The 16531-nt window shown below is 43.0% G+C and overlaps 1 protein-coding gene across 2 annotated transcripts in view; it reads left to right on the plus strand.

Moving 5' to 3' along the window:
• Positions 1–16531, plus strand: part of asap2a (ArfGAP with SH3 domain, ankyrin repeat and PH domain 2a) — a 103218-nt gene that overhangs the window by 33470 nt on the left and 53217 nt on the right. For both annotated transcript variants that reach the window (XM_088907235.1, XM_088907243.1), the window contains exon 2: positions 6626–6698. In XM_088907235.1, coding sequence (XP_088763361.1) covers positions 6626–6698 — 73 coding nt within the window. The remainder of the gene's footprint in view (positions 1–6625; positions 6699–16531) is intronic.

The following is a 16531-nucleotide window of genomic DNA, read 5'->3' on the forward strand; positions in this document are numbered from 1 at the left end:
TGGGTCCTGTTGCTATGAGAATTGCTCATTGAGAACTGCTCTCATCAGGTGTGCTGTAAAATGCTTCCTGTTTTGTACACCATGGGGAGAAAACAGCTCTGTGAATTAACTAACCTGTATTGGTTAAGACACTCCAGACGTAAAATTTTTAAGAGGGGGATTTTTTTTACTTTAAACGTCAGTCTTCATTTTTCCCTGTTCTTCTACATCTTATGTATTCGTAAACGTGTGTAGGAGATGCCATCCTTTTGGATAGAGAAGGAATGTTAACCCCAGTGTCCTGGTTAAATTGCAGTACGTAGGATGATAGAAATCCTTCCGAGACCGGAGAGAACATGCAGGCTCCGCACGGAAGGTGCACCAGGTGGGATCCAGTGCTGTAACTAAAAGCTGTGAGGGAGCAGCACTGATCTCTGTGCTACCCTGCTGGCCTACAACTTTGGTAAAAAAACATAAAAGTGCTGTAGTGTGATGGGTCGTTATACTGTGTAGTGCTCTGGGATGAGCTCTTTTCGCTGTTGTGGAAAGCTAGCCAGCTTACTAACAGCTCTAGCCAGAGGTCTGTCATCTGCCCACATTAGTTCTTGCCCAGATGGTTGCATATAATTTTCTGTGGATAAAATTAACTTATTGAAATTAATGTGAAGATCTTTTTTTTAACGTATTATTTGAAAGCATTTACAGTAAAAAAAAAAGAGGTGAAAAAGGTACGAGAAAATTGCTCTTTTTTTGTGACTTTTTTTTTACGTGTTAAGTCTATGTTAAGTTCGAAGGTATTTTTTGGAGCTGTGCTGGCCCAGTGTGAGAGGTGCAGTGAAAGTGTGTGTTGTGTGTGTGTCATTCTACATCGGGTTGCAGAATGTGAAAAATGATCAGGTGGATTTGATACATAGGCTTTGGGTTGGATTGTACCTCCCTCCTGCCGCTGGGTTGAGTGTGGGGGACATGAACTCCATGTCTGTGGGGCGTAGTGTTGTCCGATGGCAGAGTTTTATAGTTGAAGCCGTGAGTACAGAAGGAGATGTACTGCAAACCTTAGCCTTGGTAAAACCTGCAGCTCCTTACCAGAGTCTTGTCCAGTCCTATCAAATTATCAGTATCAAGATACTGCAGTTCTGGGACACTGGAGGAATCTACAAGTATAAATTATTAGCGTATCTGTATGTATCTGCTTACCAGATGAAGGTAGCTTTCCCGGATTTGTGCAAAGTAAGGACGTACCAGGTTGTGTACCAGAACATACCAGCAGCCTGGTTCAGGTGTCAAATTTAAGCTAATCGGTAGGATAACAAGAGATGGGTAAAAGCACTCATGTCTATGATTTTTATATGTTTATATGATATGTGCTTGCATGGCAGATGCCCTTATCCAGGGAAACCTTTGAAACACAATGTTTCATAAAGTAAATACAAAAACAGAAGTCATACAGCAGGGAAAAGAGAACTGGCAAGAAAATGAACTTTGCGTCAGGCACGTGTTAGAAAGGCAAGGCCTGTGCAGAACCGAGTGAAGACGCTGTCCAGCACAACTGGCAGGCAGGAATCATGGATTCCAGTAAAGAAAGAGAGTGCCGTTTCCTTCCACCTGTACAATGATTTTTCTTGAAGAAGCCCCTGCCGACGTGTTGCAGGTTAAACCTATTCATCTCCGGAGGTCCTCGCTGCTATGAAGTACTTTCTGGAGGGAGGCTGGGTGTTGACGCAGGTGCATGTTTGTTCCTATGGTTACTGGGGCCTTCAGAGAGCACAGCTCGCGTTGGCGGCACGAATGGCTTCTGTTTTAACAAACCGTATTATCTCGCCTCGCAAACGGCAGTGTTCACCAGTACAGCGAGTAATAATTTTTCTGAGTTTGTCTGAATTCGCATACTCCGTCAACACTGGGAGCGGAAGTGTTAGAGCAGGCCTGTTTCATTAAGAAATGCTATTCTAGTACGATCCAGCACTTCTGTTGTAAAAAAAAGCCTGAGAAACTGACCTCTGTGCTCCAGAGAGAGAGAGCAAGGAATTCTCCGGATTGTGTAATTGACATGTTTTCATGCCGTTTCTCATACCTGGTTTTCGTTTTTGGGAAAAGTGGTGTTTTAGTGTAAAACTGAAACAGTTTTTTTTTTGGCTGGGGAGCAGCGTCGCTCTTCCAGTTGTTCCAAGCTTGAATTAGTTCAGAAGCTGTGTCGGCTTTCTTCTTCTTAGCGCGGAATTAACCTTTACTTGTCCCTCGAGTGTGAATATTGCCGTCTTGGGTGAATAAAATGGGCGCAGCACTTTTTTCGGAGTACCTGTGTCGTGGATTTTACGGAGCGATTAATGTAGTGTGTTGGGAGAGCTGTACATACCGATACGGGATCTGCCAGGTGTTCTCTGTGTCAGTCATTTTGCCACGTTCAGTGTATTAAGGCACGATGAGTAGATATGAATTGGATTAACTGTTTGAACGAATAAATGACAACTTCATCAAGAGCTTTATTTCGATGGTTCTTTGAGGTCCGTATACAGCTGCCAGGGATAATTACCCAAGGACAACCAAAGGGGAATTTGAGTTTTGTTGTTTCTAGTATCCAGAGTTGTAATGTGTAATGCTGAAGTCTAAGCAGGGCCTGTGTGAGCATATTCTTCCTTTGTCTCTTATGGATTTATCTGAAATTGTTTCAGAGAAACATATTGTTGATACTGAACTAAAATCGGTATTATAGAACTGATCCCGTGTGGAATTTATATTCCAGTGCTTCATGAATAGCAGAATTGGTAATCAAGGTGCTTTTTGGGAAATAATATTTGAGACAATATAATTTTGGATTAAAAAACCCTACTCGTCTTGATCATCTACTTCAATTTTCCTCATTGAGTGTAATGCAATGCTTGATCTAGGCTAGTCTCCATTCCCTTGTACAGTACTGTATATGCTCTGTGCAGGGAGCCTTACTGTATAGGTGCCCTGTGACACATCCTGGGACTCTCGATTGTTATACTTGGGAAAAGCAAGTTGTTTTCCCATGTCCTCCAATTCCAAACAAGAATATTCCTGCTTCTACTTGTGTTAAATGGCATCTCCAGTCCTGGCCTCTGACAGAAGGAGAGAGAACCATTGTGGGCTGTTCTGACTGCAGCTAAAAATAGGTTACTGTTCATTTATTTGACTGGCACTTTTGCTAAAAATGACTTAGATTGTGGTCATGATAGAGCTCGCTCAAGGGTATGAGAGCTGTACCCCTTATGGGATTTGAACCCGCAGCTAGACATCGGCAAGTCCACAGCCCTCTTCCACGCTTCTTGGAGCCTGCGTTCTTTTTCCCTGACTTCATGTGATCCCAGCCTGCTTGGACATTGTCTATATGGAGCATTTTACTGTTCGGATTCATGGAGTCAGGGGGCAAGAACGCCAGTATGGCTACTGACAGTCAAGTTAGTATTGTGCGTGTGGTGCTGTGCATCTTTAAAGAAAGGAAGTAGGTGTTCTTGCAAAAGGGATACCATAAAGCTTCAGAAACACACTGGGGAAAAATACTGGCAAAGCTTTTGCAGTCTTTTTGCTGAAATGGGCTATGCTTTTGCCACGGTGCTGTTGCTAGCTAACAACCATGACTAACGTCTAGTTTTTTTTTCCCCTGCTTGTGTTGGGGGTGAACCATGAAAATTACCAGGACATTGCAGAACATCATTATTGCTTTAATCTAATGGAAATTGAGTTGTTTTGCCTTATCCGTTTCATTATGTATGACAGCAGCGCCCCGCTGAAGTCGATACAAACGGGATTGGGAAAATTAAGACAGCATTGCACCCCCTCATTAAGATCGCACGACTGACCAGTGATTCTAGCAAAGTTCAATTCACCTTTCCCTGCTGGGGGAAAAACAAATGTTGAAATGTTTCAATGAAGATTTCGTTTTTCATAAAGCACCAAAATTATAATACTAGTCTTAGAAAATACCGCACTCCCCCCACCATCACAATTTCTACCATGAACATGGTAGGAGCATGTCCCACAACCTCTTCCACTTCACTGAAGTTCAGGGGCGATCCGTCCTGGTCTTGAAGTGAGTCAGTTTATTAAAAAAAAAGTGCCATATTGTTCAGAAATTTCCATTTTTGTCCACTGATGTGTTCGTTTGATTGGGGACTGCACAGTTGTGCTCCCGGAATGCTCCAGGGTTTTCAGTTTTTATATTACAGGGTCGCTATGAAACCTGTGAAGCCCGCAGGACGCTCTCTGCCCTGACGGTGCTGGTGGGATTTAAGGTGTACTAGGATGGAGCAGAAGTATTCAAATATTTCGGTAGCAAGCCCGAAAGTGGAATTGGAAATGTACTTTCCCTGATCTGATTCAAATGCGGTCAAAAATACGGCTGGGTTTCCCCATTAGACCCCACCAGCCCACGCCTGGGAGAAGTATGGAGTTCTGTGTGTGACGTGAGAGCCCTCACGGAGGTGGCCGGTTACTGATACTGCACTTCTATTAAAACATTCAAGAGTGCTCAACTAAGCATTTTTTTCACTATTGTTTGCATCTTTTAACCTGCTGCTGCATTCCTGCCTACAGAATGAGGGCTGGGCTTAATAACGTTAGAAGTTCCTTCAGTAATGAATCATCTGTGCACTGCCGGAGGTTACAGCCCGTCAGAGCAGGCTAAGCTGGAGCTCTGACGGTGTAGCTGTGGAGCGTGGAGCTGGAGCTCTGACGGTGTAGCTGTGGAGAGTGGAGCTGGAGCTCTGACGGTGTAGCTGTGGAGAGTGGAGCTGGAGCTCTGACGGTGTAGCTGTGGAGCTGGAGCTCTGACGGTGTAGCTGTGGAGCTGGAGCTGGAGCTCTGACGGTGTAGCTGTGGAGCGTGGAGCTGGAGCTCTGACGGTGTAGCTGTGCAGCGTGGAGCTGGAGCTCTGACGGTGTAGCTGTGCAGCGTGGAGCTGGAGCTCTGACGGTGTAGCTGTGCAGCGTGGAGCTGGAGCTCTGACGGTGTAGCTGTGCAGCGTGGAGCTGGAGCTCTGACGGTGTAGCTGTGCAGCGTGGAGCTGGAGCTCTGACGGTGTAGCTGTGCAGCATGGAGCTGGAGCTCCCTGGGTGTGAAGACCATCATTCCTGCCCTCAGCTGGGAGAGCCCACACTGAGTGACGACTGGAACCAGATCAGCAAAAATTGCTTTAGGGAAAATGAATGTGTCAGAAATGCAATCTGCTGTTGCAAACAAGAGTTGATCGCTTCAGCTGAAAGAGCTGCGGGGTCTTATGCAAACCAAGCGGTGATAAAGCCCTCTGTCTTGTTCTGAGGAAAGGTGCACAGGAAGATGTGATGCGATAAAAGTGATGTTTCTGTACTTCCTTGGGAGAATTTCTACAAGAGCGTGGAGCGCACAGACCTCTGTTTATTGAACTGCTCTGCAATATGACTGATTTCTCTGTAATATAGAAGGAGACCCTGTAATATGTTGTAAACACATTACAGTAAGTGTCAGGATAGTAAGTGATAAGAGTCGTTTTTTGTACAAAGCAATTTATTTATTTCATCCCGCGCATTTAAAGATGAAAACTGAAGAAAACATACTGCAAAAAGGTAAAAAGGTATTTACTGGCAGCAGTCTATCAGGGTTAAAAAAAAAGTTTCCACAAATATTTAAATACATCTCCTTTTCCTAAATTGAAAGAGTAAATTTTTAATGTCCCCTCACTCATCAATGCATCTGATCAGATTATCTTCAGCTATTGACTGTTGTCAGTGAAGACAAGTCTTTATGGTTCTGTGGTGCCAGGAATCTATGACTTTTGTCTTCTTTGCTTCTCTCCTTCCTGCGTGCTCTGGCAGTCTGCCTTTTTCAGCACAGTTTGTGGTCACGTGAGCTTGATCACACGGCTGGTCTGATCCAGAAAACTCCCCTCTCGAGGTGTTTGGACATGTGATGGCTTCGCTCTGTTGCGGGCTGCTTACCTGATCAGATCACAGCTTAGTATCGGTTAAGGCCCCGGCAGTATCTTATCCTGCTATCTCTATCAATTCCGATAACACCAGTGCCTCAGGGGACAGCTGTGGGCAACTGCCCTCCACATACGCAACAAGGAAAACCAATCATTAGTCCAGACCGCTTGTTCATGTCAAGTATCCAGTTGTAATAGTATGAAGGGTCAACACAACCTGACTTGCTCCTCGTTAATTAATCTCTCGTCATCTTCATTTTCTTCTTTTCCTATAGCAGGTAAATCTCTTCCCAGAATTTAGAATACCAGTGTGTCCCGAAAGAGGCCAGAGATGATAAAGAGGGAGGGTTGTGGTTGTTTTAAAATGGAGACTGCAGGAGGGGGACCTTGCACACGTTATACACAACAATTTCCATATGGTATGAATGACACTTGGGAAAGAGGATGAGATTAATCAAAGGCCTTTAAATCAATAAAGTCTCGTCTTTTCCTAGATTTCGGGTCACATCCGCAAGCTGAGATATATTTGAGAGGCTAAAACCTTTAGATCATTCCCATGGGATCGACTTCTGTCTGTTTTCGGTGCGTGGAATGAGAGCCTGGGGTATGGTTGCTCTCTCTTGATGCTTGCTGTCTGGTTTGACACACTGGTAACAGGAAGAGGGGCGAAGAAAGTAAAAGAGAGGTTTGTTTCAATGAAGCCCTTTGTGATTTCTCTTGCAGGCTCTCGATGTCGACCGGAGTGTCTTGTACAAGATGAAGAAATCTGTGAAAGCAATTTATACTTCGGGTCTGGGTAAGAACAAGCAGCCTTTTCTCATCTTTTCATTCACGTGCTCCTTCTGCCTTGCCGTGTAGATGCTGGATTAAGGATCATAATGGAATTAAATGCCGCGGGTAATTAAAAAAGAATGGCGTTAGTCAAGGATGGGATTTCAGACACTTAACGGCAGGTGGCATGTTAAGAGGATTGGAGGGTGAAGGGTCAGATGTGTGGTGTGGTTTTAAAGATATGATCTCTGCTTACCTGGCGCATTCTTCAAATGCCTCGTCACTGACCTGTAACAACAGGTTTGGAGTTCAGGTTGGGTTTGTTTCTTCTCCAATAACAAATTGTTTCTCTAAATGTCCGTCTGGTTTACCAGTGAGTGACCTTGGGAGTTTCGGGTATGAGGTCTTGTTTAATTAGCCGAATGGATGGACCTGCTCTTCATAAACTTTAATATTTAACCGTCACTGAGAATTGCAGATAAAAAGCTGGTCTAAAACCTAAACTCTTGTTTAAGAGGATGACACATAATTTTTGATAATCAGGAAGCAAGGCAAGAGGCTGAATGTCTGAGGAAAACTGAGGTGTGAGTGTAATTTGATGAGCCAAATAGTTTAACAACTGTGTTTCCTGGTTAGCTTATTATTCAATCAAATAGTTACTTCAGTCTTTCAGGTTTGCTTTTTATTTTTATGGAGTATTTAGCTTTTGCCCAATTGAAAAATTAAGACCTTATGACTTATGTGTGCAAAGTGCACTTCACTTCACATATGTACCATTTGAGGTTTACAAAACCTGGTTTCCACACCACATCAGTATGTTTTAACCAAAAAAACATTATAGGATTGATTTCTGTTTTCTGTCATGTTAGAAACTCAGTCAGCAGTAATGTATTCAGTTGAACAGTTCATAGGTAGGACAGTTGTGTGCAAAAGTCACATTCAGTCAGAAGTCAAAGACAGTCGTGGGATCAGGCCTTTGTCATGGAGGGTGGGAATAAACGTGAAAAATGCTGCTTTGTTTTTCTTTGGTACTGGAGGCAGCTGGCCTGTGCCTGCAGTGTTCGGTGGCAGCTGGGGCGTCTGCAGGGTTGTGGCGGTTTGAGAGCTCGCGAGCGGAGCAGGTCTGTCAGGTCCGGGAGGGGCGCGCAGCCCGCCGCCTGACGACACTGTGCACCATTTGGGCTTCCAGCGCTGCCGCAGAGACGCCCAGCAGCTCTCCCCTCACTGGCTTCCTGCTTTCCTGAAATAGCACTTCCTTACAACTTCTTAATAAAGCCCGAAGCGATAGTTGTTCCTTTAGAAAAACAATGACACTCTCCTACCCGCGGCCTCTGCTTTAGAAGTTAAGTGCTCAAGTGGAAGGAAGCGTTTTGGACTATTTTTAATCGGAGGGCTGAGGTTTGGGGGGGTTGCTGAATAGCGCTGGATTTAACCTGTCAGATCTAGAACAGTCCGCCACTAGACCGACTCGCTCTGCTGGTGGTCTCCTCCCCCCACCGCTGGCACCACACCTGCCTCCTCCGCGGAGGAGAAAAATCCTTCATCACTGCACGAGGTTTTAAGGTGACTTTGAACCAGATACAATTAATCCTTCTTTCACAAATCGCCAACCTGAAAAAAGTGCAGCACCAACAAAGGAGACACCATATAGTGTGGGGGTCTGTCGTCGACGCACTGCGTGCAAGTTAATTCCATTCAGTCAAGGCCTAACCAGAAGAAGAAGAATCAACCGTAAATGAACAAAAATGCTTGGCATTTCATACTCTAGGAATTCTGGGTAATTGTGTGCTGATAAAGCCCATTTTCCTATTTAAACAACCGTACCACAGTGCCAGAAAGTTTGTTACATGAATGAACAACAGCAGCGTATCTCGGCAGGCATTGTGACAGGAAGTGCGATGGTATTTTTGTGTCCTAGCTAAGCTTTGCGTGCCCACTGGTTGACACAGTGATGTCTGGGCCCTTTGCTTTTGTGCTGTCATTACCAATGCTCTGCTTTGCATGGTTTATTATACAAAATTGCTTCACGAGATATCTCAGCTATGCAGTTGCATGCAAATTTAAATTCTTGTCATGCAAAACTTAAGCATCTTTTTGTATTACTTTACTAAGTACTGAGCCTTTAGATCTCCTGGACAGTTTATTTAAACCATGGGTTCGCTCCTTCCAGTCCATAGGCTGTCTGCTAATTGCATTTCATCATAGTGGTGATTCAGCATTTGTTTAATGTGCTGGTAAGAACATCAACTCAAAGTACTCCCCTGTGGCTCTGCAATTCAATTCTTTATTTTTTTTTCTGCAGTAGAGATGTAATTATTTTTGTACGACTTGTAAAGGTTAAATTAACGAACCGGAACCAAATTGTGGATTTGAGAGGCGGCAGGAGTGGCAGCGCGTTACCACAGCTATAACGGGCACCGTTAGTCAATCTCTCTTGCTGGAGACTGGGAGATCGATCAGGCAGCAGCAGTTATAATTAATGTACACCGCACAAGCAGTGAAATCTGTCTCCGGGAGCACGTACAGCATCCCAATCTTCCCTACTCTGGTGGGGAGGAAATGTATTTTTATTGGTTTTTAATCTGGTATTTGTTTTTCTCACTAAAGCCATGTGTTGGTATTCTGTCAGGAAATGCATATGGTTTCAGAGCCTCTGTGCAAGGAATAGTTGTTTTTTCCTTTCATTTGCTGATATAGTGACGGGGAGACACCCAGCATGTATGATTTACACCCTGCTAAAGTCTTCACAGCCACAGCACAAGAGATGAGGCAATAAGCCATTGGCCTTGGCCTTTGAACCTGGAAGTGATGTCCGTTCTATGTAAGGTTTTGTTTGAGCAGGGTAGGGGGTTAGTCTTGTATTGTCCTTATTCACACCGGTAATCTGTGTTCGTTTTAGCACCATTTGGTGTTTTGGCTGTGAGGATTGATCTGTACAGGAAGACATATTCAAAGTTCCCTGGTCGGCAGATGTTTCAGTCCCAATTATTGCAGGTTAAGGCGTCCTGTGGCTGTTCCTTGATCAGCTCAAGGCCATACAGCCTTAACATTTTCATGGTTGAGCTGCACTTCTAATTAGGAGTCAATCAAATAAACTCTTTGGGAGGAAATTACAGAGGGAGCTTGTGGTTTTCAAATTATGTCCCGTTGATTAGTTAAAATGTTTCTTGCTAGCATCGGAGTTTACATCCGTCTCTCCATTTGCTTTTTTTGCCAGTGCCCTGTCGAATTGTTTCGTGTGAAAAAAGCAAGTTTCTTTGCTGCTGCACGTGTTTTTGTATCTTCGAAGGCAGTGTAAGGCGGCCACTTCCTCTTGAGTGTCTTTATAATGTGCATCAGTATGTTTGTTTGTTTTGTCACCAGTGTTATTCGAAGTAAATGCTTTATTGTTGAGGGCTGACAATGGTAAACCACCTTGCTGTGGTTGACCACACAGGACAGCTCCTTTATTAAACCGTCTTGGAAATCCAGCTGTAGTCGAGGGCTGGCTGAAAAAGAGAGAGGAAACTCCCTTGGGCCCATTTTTGCTTCCCTTATTTCTGTGTGGCCCCCAAATTCAGAACTATTGTGTCACAGTTACAAGTCCCTATTGGCATAAAGCCCTTTAAAGAAAAGACATATTGAATACAGCTGAGTCTTGCACGTTTTGTCCTGCAGTAAGCTATAATTCATAGGTATTTATATACTGTTTCAATGGGTTCTCATTGAGAGTGTTACTATGACGTGTTCATGTGGGTGATGCTGTCTGGTTTTTCCCAGTTTAAACCTCTTTCAAAGAGTTCTCCATTGCCAAAAATGTCATTGTATGCACAGTAGTTGGTCTGAATTCACATGGCACTCATTCAAGTATTAAAAATATCCTGTACTTCAAAAGCATAAACCTTTTACATTTTCTTGTTTTTGTGGGCGAGTTTACCGTACTATACTGTATACGCTATCGGGATACTAAATTAAGAACCCCAGCTTAGCTTTTTCAAATGTGAGGAGTTTGTTTTTCTTGCTCAATAGCGTGGTAGATGCATTTTGAATGTGACTATGACACGGACAGAAAAAAGATAGTATTGAAACTGTTGTTGGTTAAATGTAAAGTAATTTTCCAATTTAATTCCACGTCTTCTGTTGATGTGGCCCCTGTGAGCAGCAGTCTTGTGTGACAGAGCAGTGCTGCCCATTCTCCTCTGGTCTCCATTAGAGCTGTTTGTTTAATGAATTCCCCCTGGAGCTGTTTGAAGGCGGGCCTTGTTGTGGGGCTGTCATTACTAATGAGCCCTCTGCTCCAGGGGCTCTCGGCTCGGCTCTCTGCCCTGCTCAGCGAGGCTGGCCTGTCAGTCCTCGGCTCCTCGTGTCTGCTTCCCAGTATCACGGCCTGCCTTAAAGGGGGACTCTAACCCCGGAATCTAAAGATACAGGGCTACAAAGAATCGGCATCGATGAGCACGTTTCAAACCCCACAACAAAAGCAGAATGTACAGCAGAAGGAACGTGTGAAACCTCCACTTACATTACCATGACAAGATAGCCGAAATGTCCAGGTCTGCGCAGCGCCATGTTCTGCGATTCAGAATGAGGCGAAGCAGCCCTGTGACACTGTAAAGAAGCAGTCTCGTGAATCCATCTCTTTGAATCCAGTAGAAACAGTGATCTCAATTTCTAGATTTTATTTATTTATTCGGTTAATTGCCAACAAATACAACTTACTTGTTAGCTCTTTATGCAGATCACAGTGGAACGTTTCTGAGGTGAAATGTCTGCAGAACAACCTGTACTTGTTCTCTTGTTCATCACATCACATTAGTCAATTACGGTGACTAGTGAGCAGGAAGGGCTGCATCACCTCGCTATTCGTGGGAACCAAACCAGGGGTTTGCGACGACATGGCGACTTACGAAACTGTTACAAAATTCCCGATTTTGTGCTTAATTCGTAATTTGTAACATTTTTCTACCACGTCAAATGAATTTATTTTGTTACTGAGATTCAATAACGGGTCTGAGAAATTGTGGCTGTGGCTCCCCTTTAAACAATACGACTACTTGATTTCCTGGTTGCGACAGGGACAAGTGGAGGTGGTGCGTTTCTGTGAAGAATCCAGTTTTCTGTGAAGGTAAGGGAGCAGCATGGTTGTTATTTATAGATATTGCTGCTCTCGGATTGGTCCAGACCAGAGCAGTCTGATGCATTCCACAGTGCAAGGCCGTGTTCTACACTAAGACATCCTCAGTGGATTTTTCCAGAATTGGAATGAACACCGAAAACGTAAATTGGTAATTCGGGGAAAACCAAGAAGAAGAGACGCTTTTTTTTATACAGTACAAAGGGTTTGTGGCAGTATGAAAACAGCTGCCCAGCCACGCTTTCTAAGCGCACACCCTGGCCTGTGTCAAGAAACAGAGGGATGGGGTCAGGGGTGTGGTTACTGACTTGTAACGACCAAAGAAGCCAGTTGGGCCGAACGGCCTTGTTAGTGACCGTTCTCGTGCTCTCCTGTAGAAATCATCTCAACGTACTCTTAAAGCAGCTACACCTCTACTCGGTTTCGCGACCTTGAATGTGGTGCTGTCTCCACGGATTGGGCCTCTGAGTAAAAGTCGTCCTTACTTGTTTTAAGGATCAGGAGGTATCAAGTACAGACCGCCCCCCCCAGTGCGGGTGGTCAGAGCAGTGTCACTATGCTCATTAGCAGTCTTTTATTGCTCTGTCATTCCCCCCTAAGGATTGATCATTCTTCAATTATTTTGCAGACACTTCTGTCATATATCTGTGCCTGAATGCAGCTGCGGTTATTCTGGCCACCCAGTGAAGTACCTCACCCTAGGGTACTACAGCCTTGTCCCAGCTGGGGTTTCTCAGCCCACAGCCTTCCAGTTTGCAGACCCTCGGCACTCCTTCACACTGCTGTCTGTAACTGTTTGTTTGGATAACGGTATTAAAACAAACCTTTTTATTTTTCTCCTAACGCAGATGTCATTTTTGTCTGTGCTTCAAAAGGCCCCAAGCTGTAGCGCTTTGTTACTAATCTGGTATGTGATTTCAATGTTTAAATGTTTGTTTCATTTTGTACAGTAAAAGAATTGACAATTTAGGATTTTTATAGAAATAGAAAGAAAATAATTGTCCTGAATGCTCCCCATATTGTGTCTATCAAAAGAATGCCTATACCATCAAGTAATATCACTACCTTTTTGTTTTATCTGGACACAATATCTAAATGCACAGTACAGATGATGGTACATTTCTTTGAGAAAAGGCCAGTTCGAATCCAAAAACCAGTCACAGAACCCTCTTGCCTCTTGCTTCCATCCTGTAAATCGGCACGTCTCAACTGATGCGTCAGGTTCGGACATTAACGGGCATGCCACAGTATTTTGGAAAAATCACTTATGAGGGGAAAAAAAAAGGTTAAATCCAGTGTCGTTAATATATCAGTTGATATCTTAATTTTGTATTTTTAGTGTTTCACTGTGTATACACAAGACAGGAGGCCACAATGCAAGACTTCACACTTGATAATATGAAGTTCAATGTCAAGATTGAAGCTCCTGAAAAAGCAAAAATAAAGATCATCTGCTCAGCAAGAGCAAGAGTGTTACACCGTAATACTGATATTGTGTGTGGCTAGGAGTGCGGTCGGTACAGAGAAGTCGTGCCGTGAAAATGTCTTAACACAAGAACAAAAGAGGTTTCAAACGAGAGAAAGACATTCAGCCCATCTAATGCTTTTGATTATTTTCTTTCAATAGTACAGAATAAGGATTTTTTCAACTATATATTTATGGCATTGAGTATACTTTGTAAAATCTGTATTCAAGACTGCAACGTAGGATCTTTATTTTAAACACAGCTTTTTAAAAACAGGACGAGAGTCTTAAGATTTGTTTCGGTGTTGATCTCTGCCTAACAAAACATATCAAAGTGATTTCAGTTATCTCCTTTTTTCATCCGTCAAACCTTACAAGTTTCAGCAGCAAACAGCTGAACTGAGGAACAGTTAATATTGACCGTTTGCAGAATCCGCTTTGGAGATTTACAGCTGACTTCCAAGGCCTGTGAATATACCGTATGGTGAGATTTTACTTATAAATCACTAGACACCCTTCTTTAAAAGTTCAACCAGTGACCTTTCCTTTACGGCAGAGACTCGGCTTAAGTGAATCAACACGGTTCGGTGGCAGAGACCACTGAACTGCCCTGCGTCATCAAATGATGACAAAACTGAAAATGCCGTTGTGCAGAAACTATCAACAGAATAGTAAAAAGAGAAACCAAGTGGCATATTTCCTCTTTAGACACTCTCAGACCACAAGCAGAGTTTTCTTTTTTTTAAAAGTCTATTAAAGTATTTTTGGGTGTTTTAACCTAGATCCATAACACTGGATTACTTATAAACTTTATGCATCTGAAGCTCAGAGTCTAGCAATGGAAGCAGAAGCAAAACCAGTTTCAGTATGTTGCTGTAGGATGGCTACAGAACAGTGGCAATAGCTGAAAGAGTGCTTCTCAGTGAAGACCAATGGGAAACTTTGAGGTGAAGGAAGGGGAATGGCTGATGAATGAAATATTCATTTAATACACGTGTTCAATAATGAAGAAATTTACAGTACGCCTCAGGCTGAGGAAAGGCATGGTTTTGTATTAATAGGAGCATAGAAGAGGCAGACATGTTGCAGATGCAAGAAGCATTTCAATTAAACATCTCCTGGACCTGATGTATTTCTTCTAGCTGTACTTAAGAAAATGTGTGATGTTATTCACAGGCCATTAACGCTCAAGTCAGCAGTAATACCTGCTAATATAGAGCCCAACTGTAAAGAGGATGACGAGCTTGAACCAAGCAGGTACAGACCTATGCCTTACGTCGGTTACATGTTGGATTATAGGATCAGTTTTTGGAAAAAAAAACACAGGATCACCAGCATGCCAGCATGATTCTAGGGCTTAGTCATCATGGATCTAAAAAAAGTTAACTCTTCCTTATCTGGCACGTTGGAGCTCTTTCACCATGCAACAGTGGTTGCAGGCACTAACAGTATAACAGGGTGTGTTGACATTTTTTCTTGGAGACTTTTTAATAGAGTAACCCCTCAAAGATAAGTTCTTAATAATAATTGCTTACACTTATATAGCGCTTTTCTGGACACTCCACTCAAAGCGCTTTACAGGTAATGGGGACTCCCCTCCACCACCACCAGTGTGCAACATCCACCTTAAAATACAGGCCAATGGGCAGTTGAATGCTAAAATTGGCTCCTAGTAACTAATTGATCGCCCCAAAGAGGGAGAGAGGCTGAATGGGCTCGTTGATTTCTTTGCAAACCTTGTCACCTAAGAATACAAGAAAGGTTACAAATGAGAAGAGGTTGTGCTTCCTCCCTACAGTCCACTCTTCAAACGCGCCTCCACGTTGTTTCCATTTTCATCCTATGTTTTGCGTTTCACTCTTTTTTTTCCACTGGTTAAGTCCACTGGGTTGACTGTCAGTGCCTTCGAGGATCAGTAATACTTTGATTTTCTTATACAAGAGCAAAAATCAATCCATACGTCGTGAAGTTGCAATGACTCTTTCCCACACACATGCAAAGACATTGAACTGAAACCAAGGTAAAGGATGAAATAACTAACTAGACAATTGCTCACAAGCCTATCGTATAGGGTTTTCATACTGCAGTGTGTGTAGCGTGCAGGTTCCAGTTGCAATGCATTATACAAAAAAAAATCCATCAGACAGCCGTAAGCATTGTGCTCGTGTTTCCTGAAGGCTAGGACAAAAATAAACTGTCCTAAATCCCTTCCTTGGCATGTGGAAAGATGCGGAAGGTGACAGCCTCCATTGATTTCAGAGACGTCATTCCCTGTGGGTGCAAGTCATCTTTTCAGAGCTGGTGGGAAACCCAGGCAGCCTGATTGCAGCGTCTTGCTGTTTTCTGAAGCACAGGAATTAAATCGGCAAGAGTCTGCTTAAAAGCTGGACTGAGCTTATTTCCTTTCCAGTACCAGTTTTTCTCGACTAGTGAAGTTTCTCCCTGCTTCCATTGTGACATTGATGTGACATGTAGCAACGTCAGTGAAATATTAAGACCTTTACAGCTCAGCTTGATATAGAGTTCTTAAGGAGGCAACAATCCTCTTAAAAATGTCAGTGAATTTGGATTATTGTCTCCCTGTATGCGTTGTTGGAACTGAATTCTTGGTTCCCTGTATTTTTGTGCCAGACCGTTCTTTAAGAACTGATCTGGGTTTCAAGATGAAAAAGAGCCAAAGAAAAATAAATCGGTTGATTTGTACCATAAAGGACCTGATTTAGCATTTTAGATCAAGCCTGCATTAAAACACATTTTGTTGGAAACCAAAATATAACCATGAAGGACAGCTAGCTTCAAAAATTGTTTTGAAATCTAGTTTCATATTTTCCTCTTTATACAGTAGCTGCAAGTAAAGTGCCTGTTTCTCCATTTTTCATGTTTGTGACTTTAAGATTAAGTCCTGTGCTGTTGTATTTTTTTTCTTTATGTATCTTTCACGGTAGTGATCAAATACAGTAGATCTCCTGTTGATGTCCAAATTCAGTATTCCTGCAGCCTCAGTTCAGCCAACATTTTATGTCTGAATTTCGAAGTGATCAAATTTGCCAATACAATTGAAATGAAAAGAAAATAAATAAATAAAATCTAAGCCTTGATTATGTGGTGTGGGGTGAAGTTAACAGAACGGACAAGTGTTATTTAAACCGTGGGTGATCACACTGCACATTGTTGTGAGGAAATGTTTGCATACCCTAATGCAGAGCATGGCATGCACGAGCTTTGATACTTCATGAGTTTTGATCTCTACGCTGTTTTTCTCACTGTCACTTAATTCCTA

The sequence above is a fragment of the Atractosteus spatula genome, chromosome 2 (genome assembly GCF_055471065.1).
Source record: "Atractosteus spatula isolate fAtrSpa1 chromosome 2, fAtrSpa1.hap1, whole genome shotgun sequence".
NCBI lineage: Eukaryota > Metazoa > Chordata > Actinopteri > Semionotiformes > Lepisosteidae > Atractosteus > Atractosteus spatula.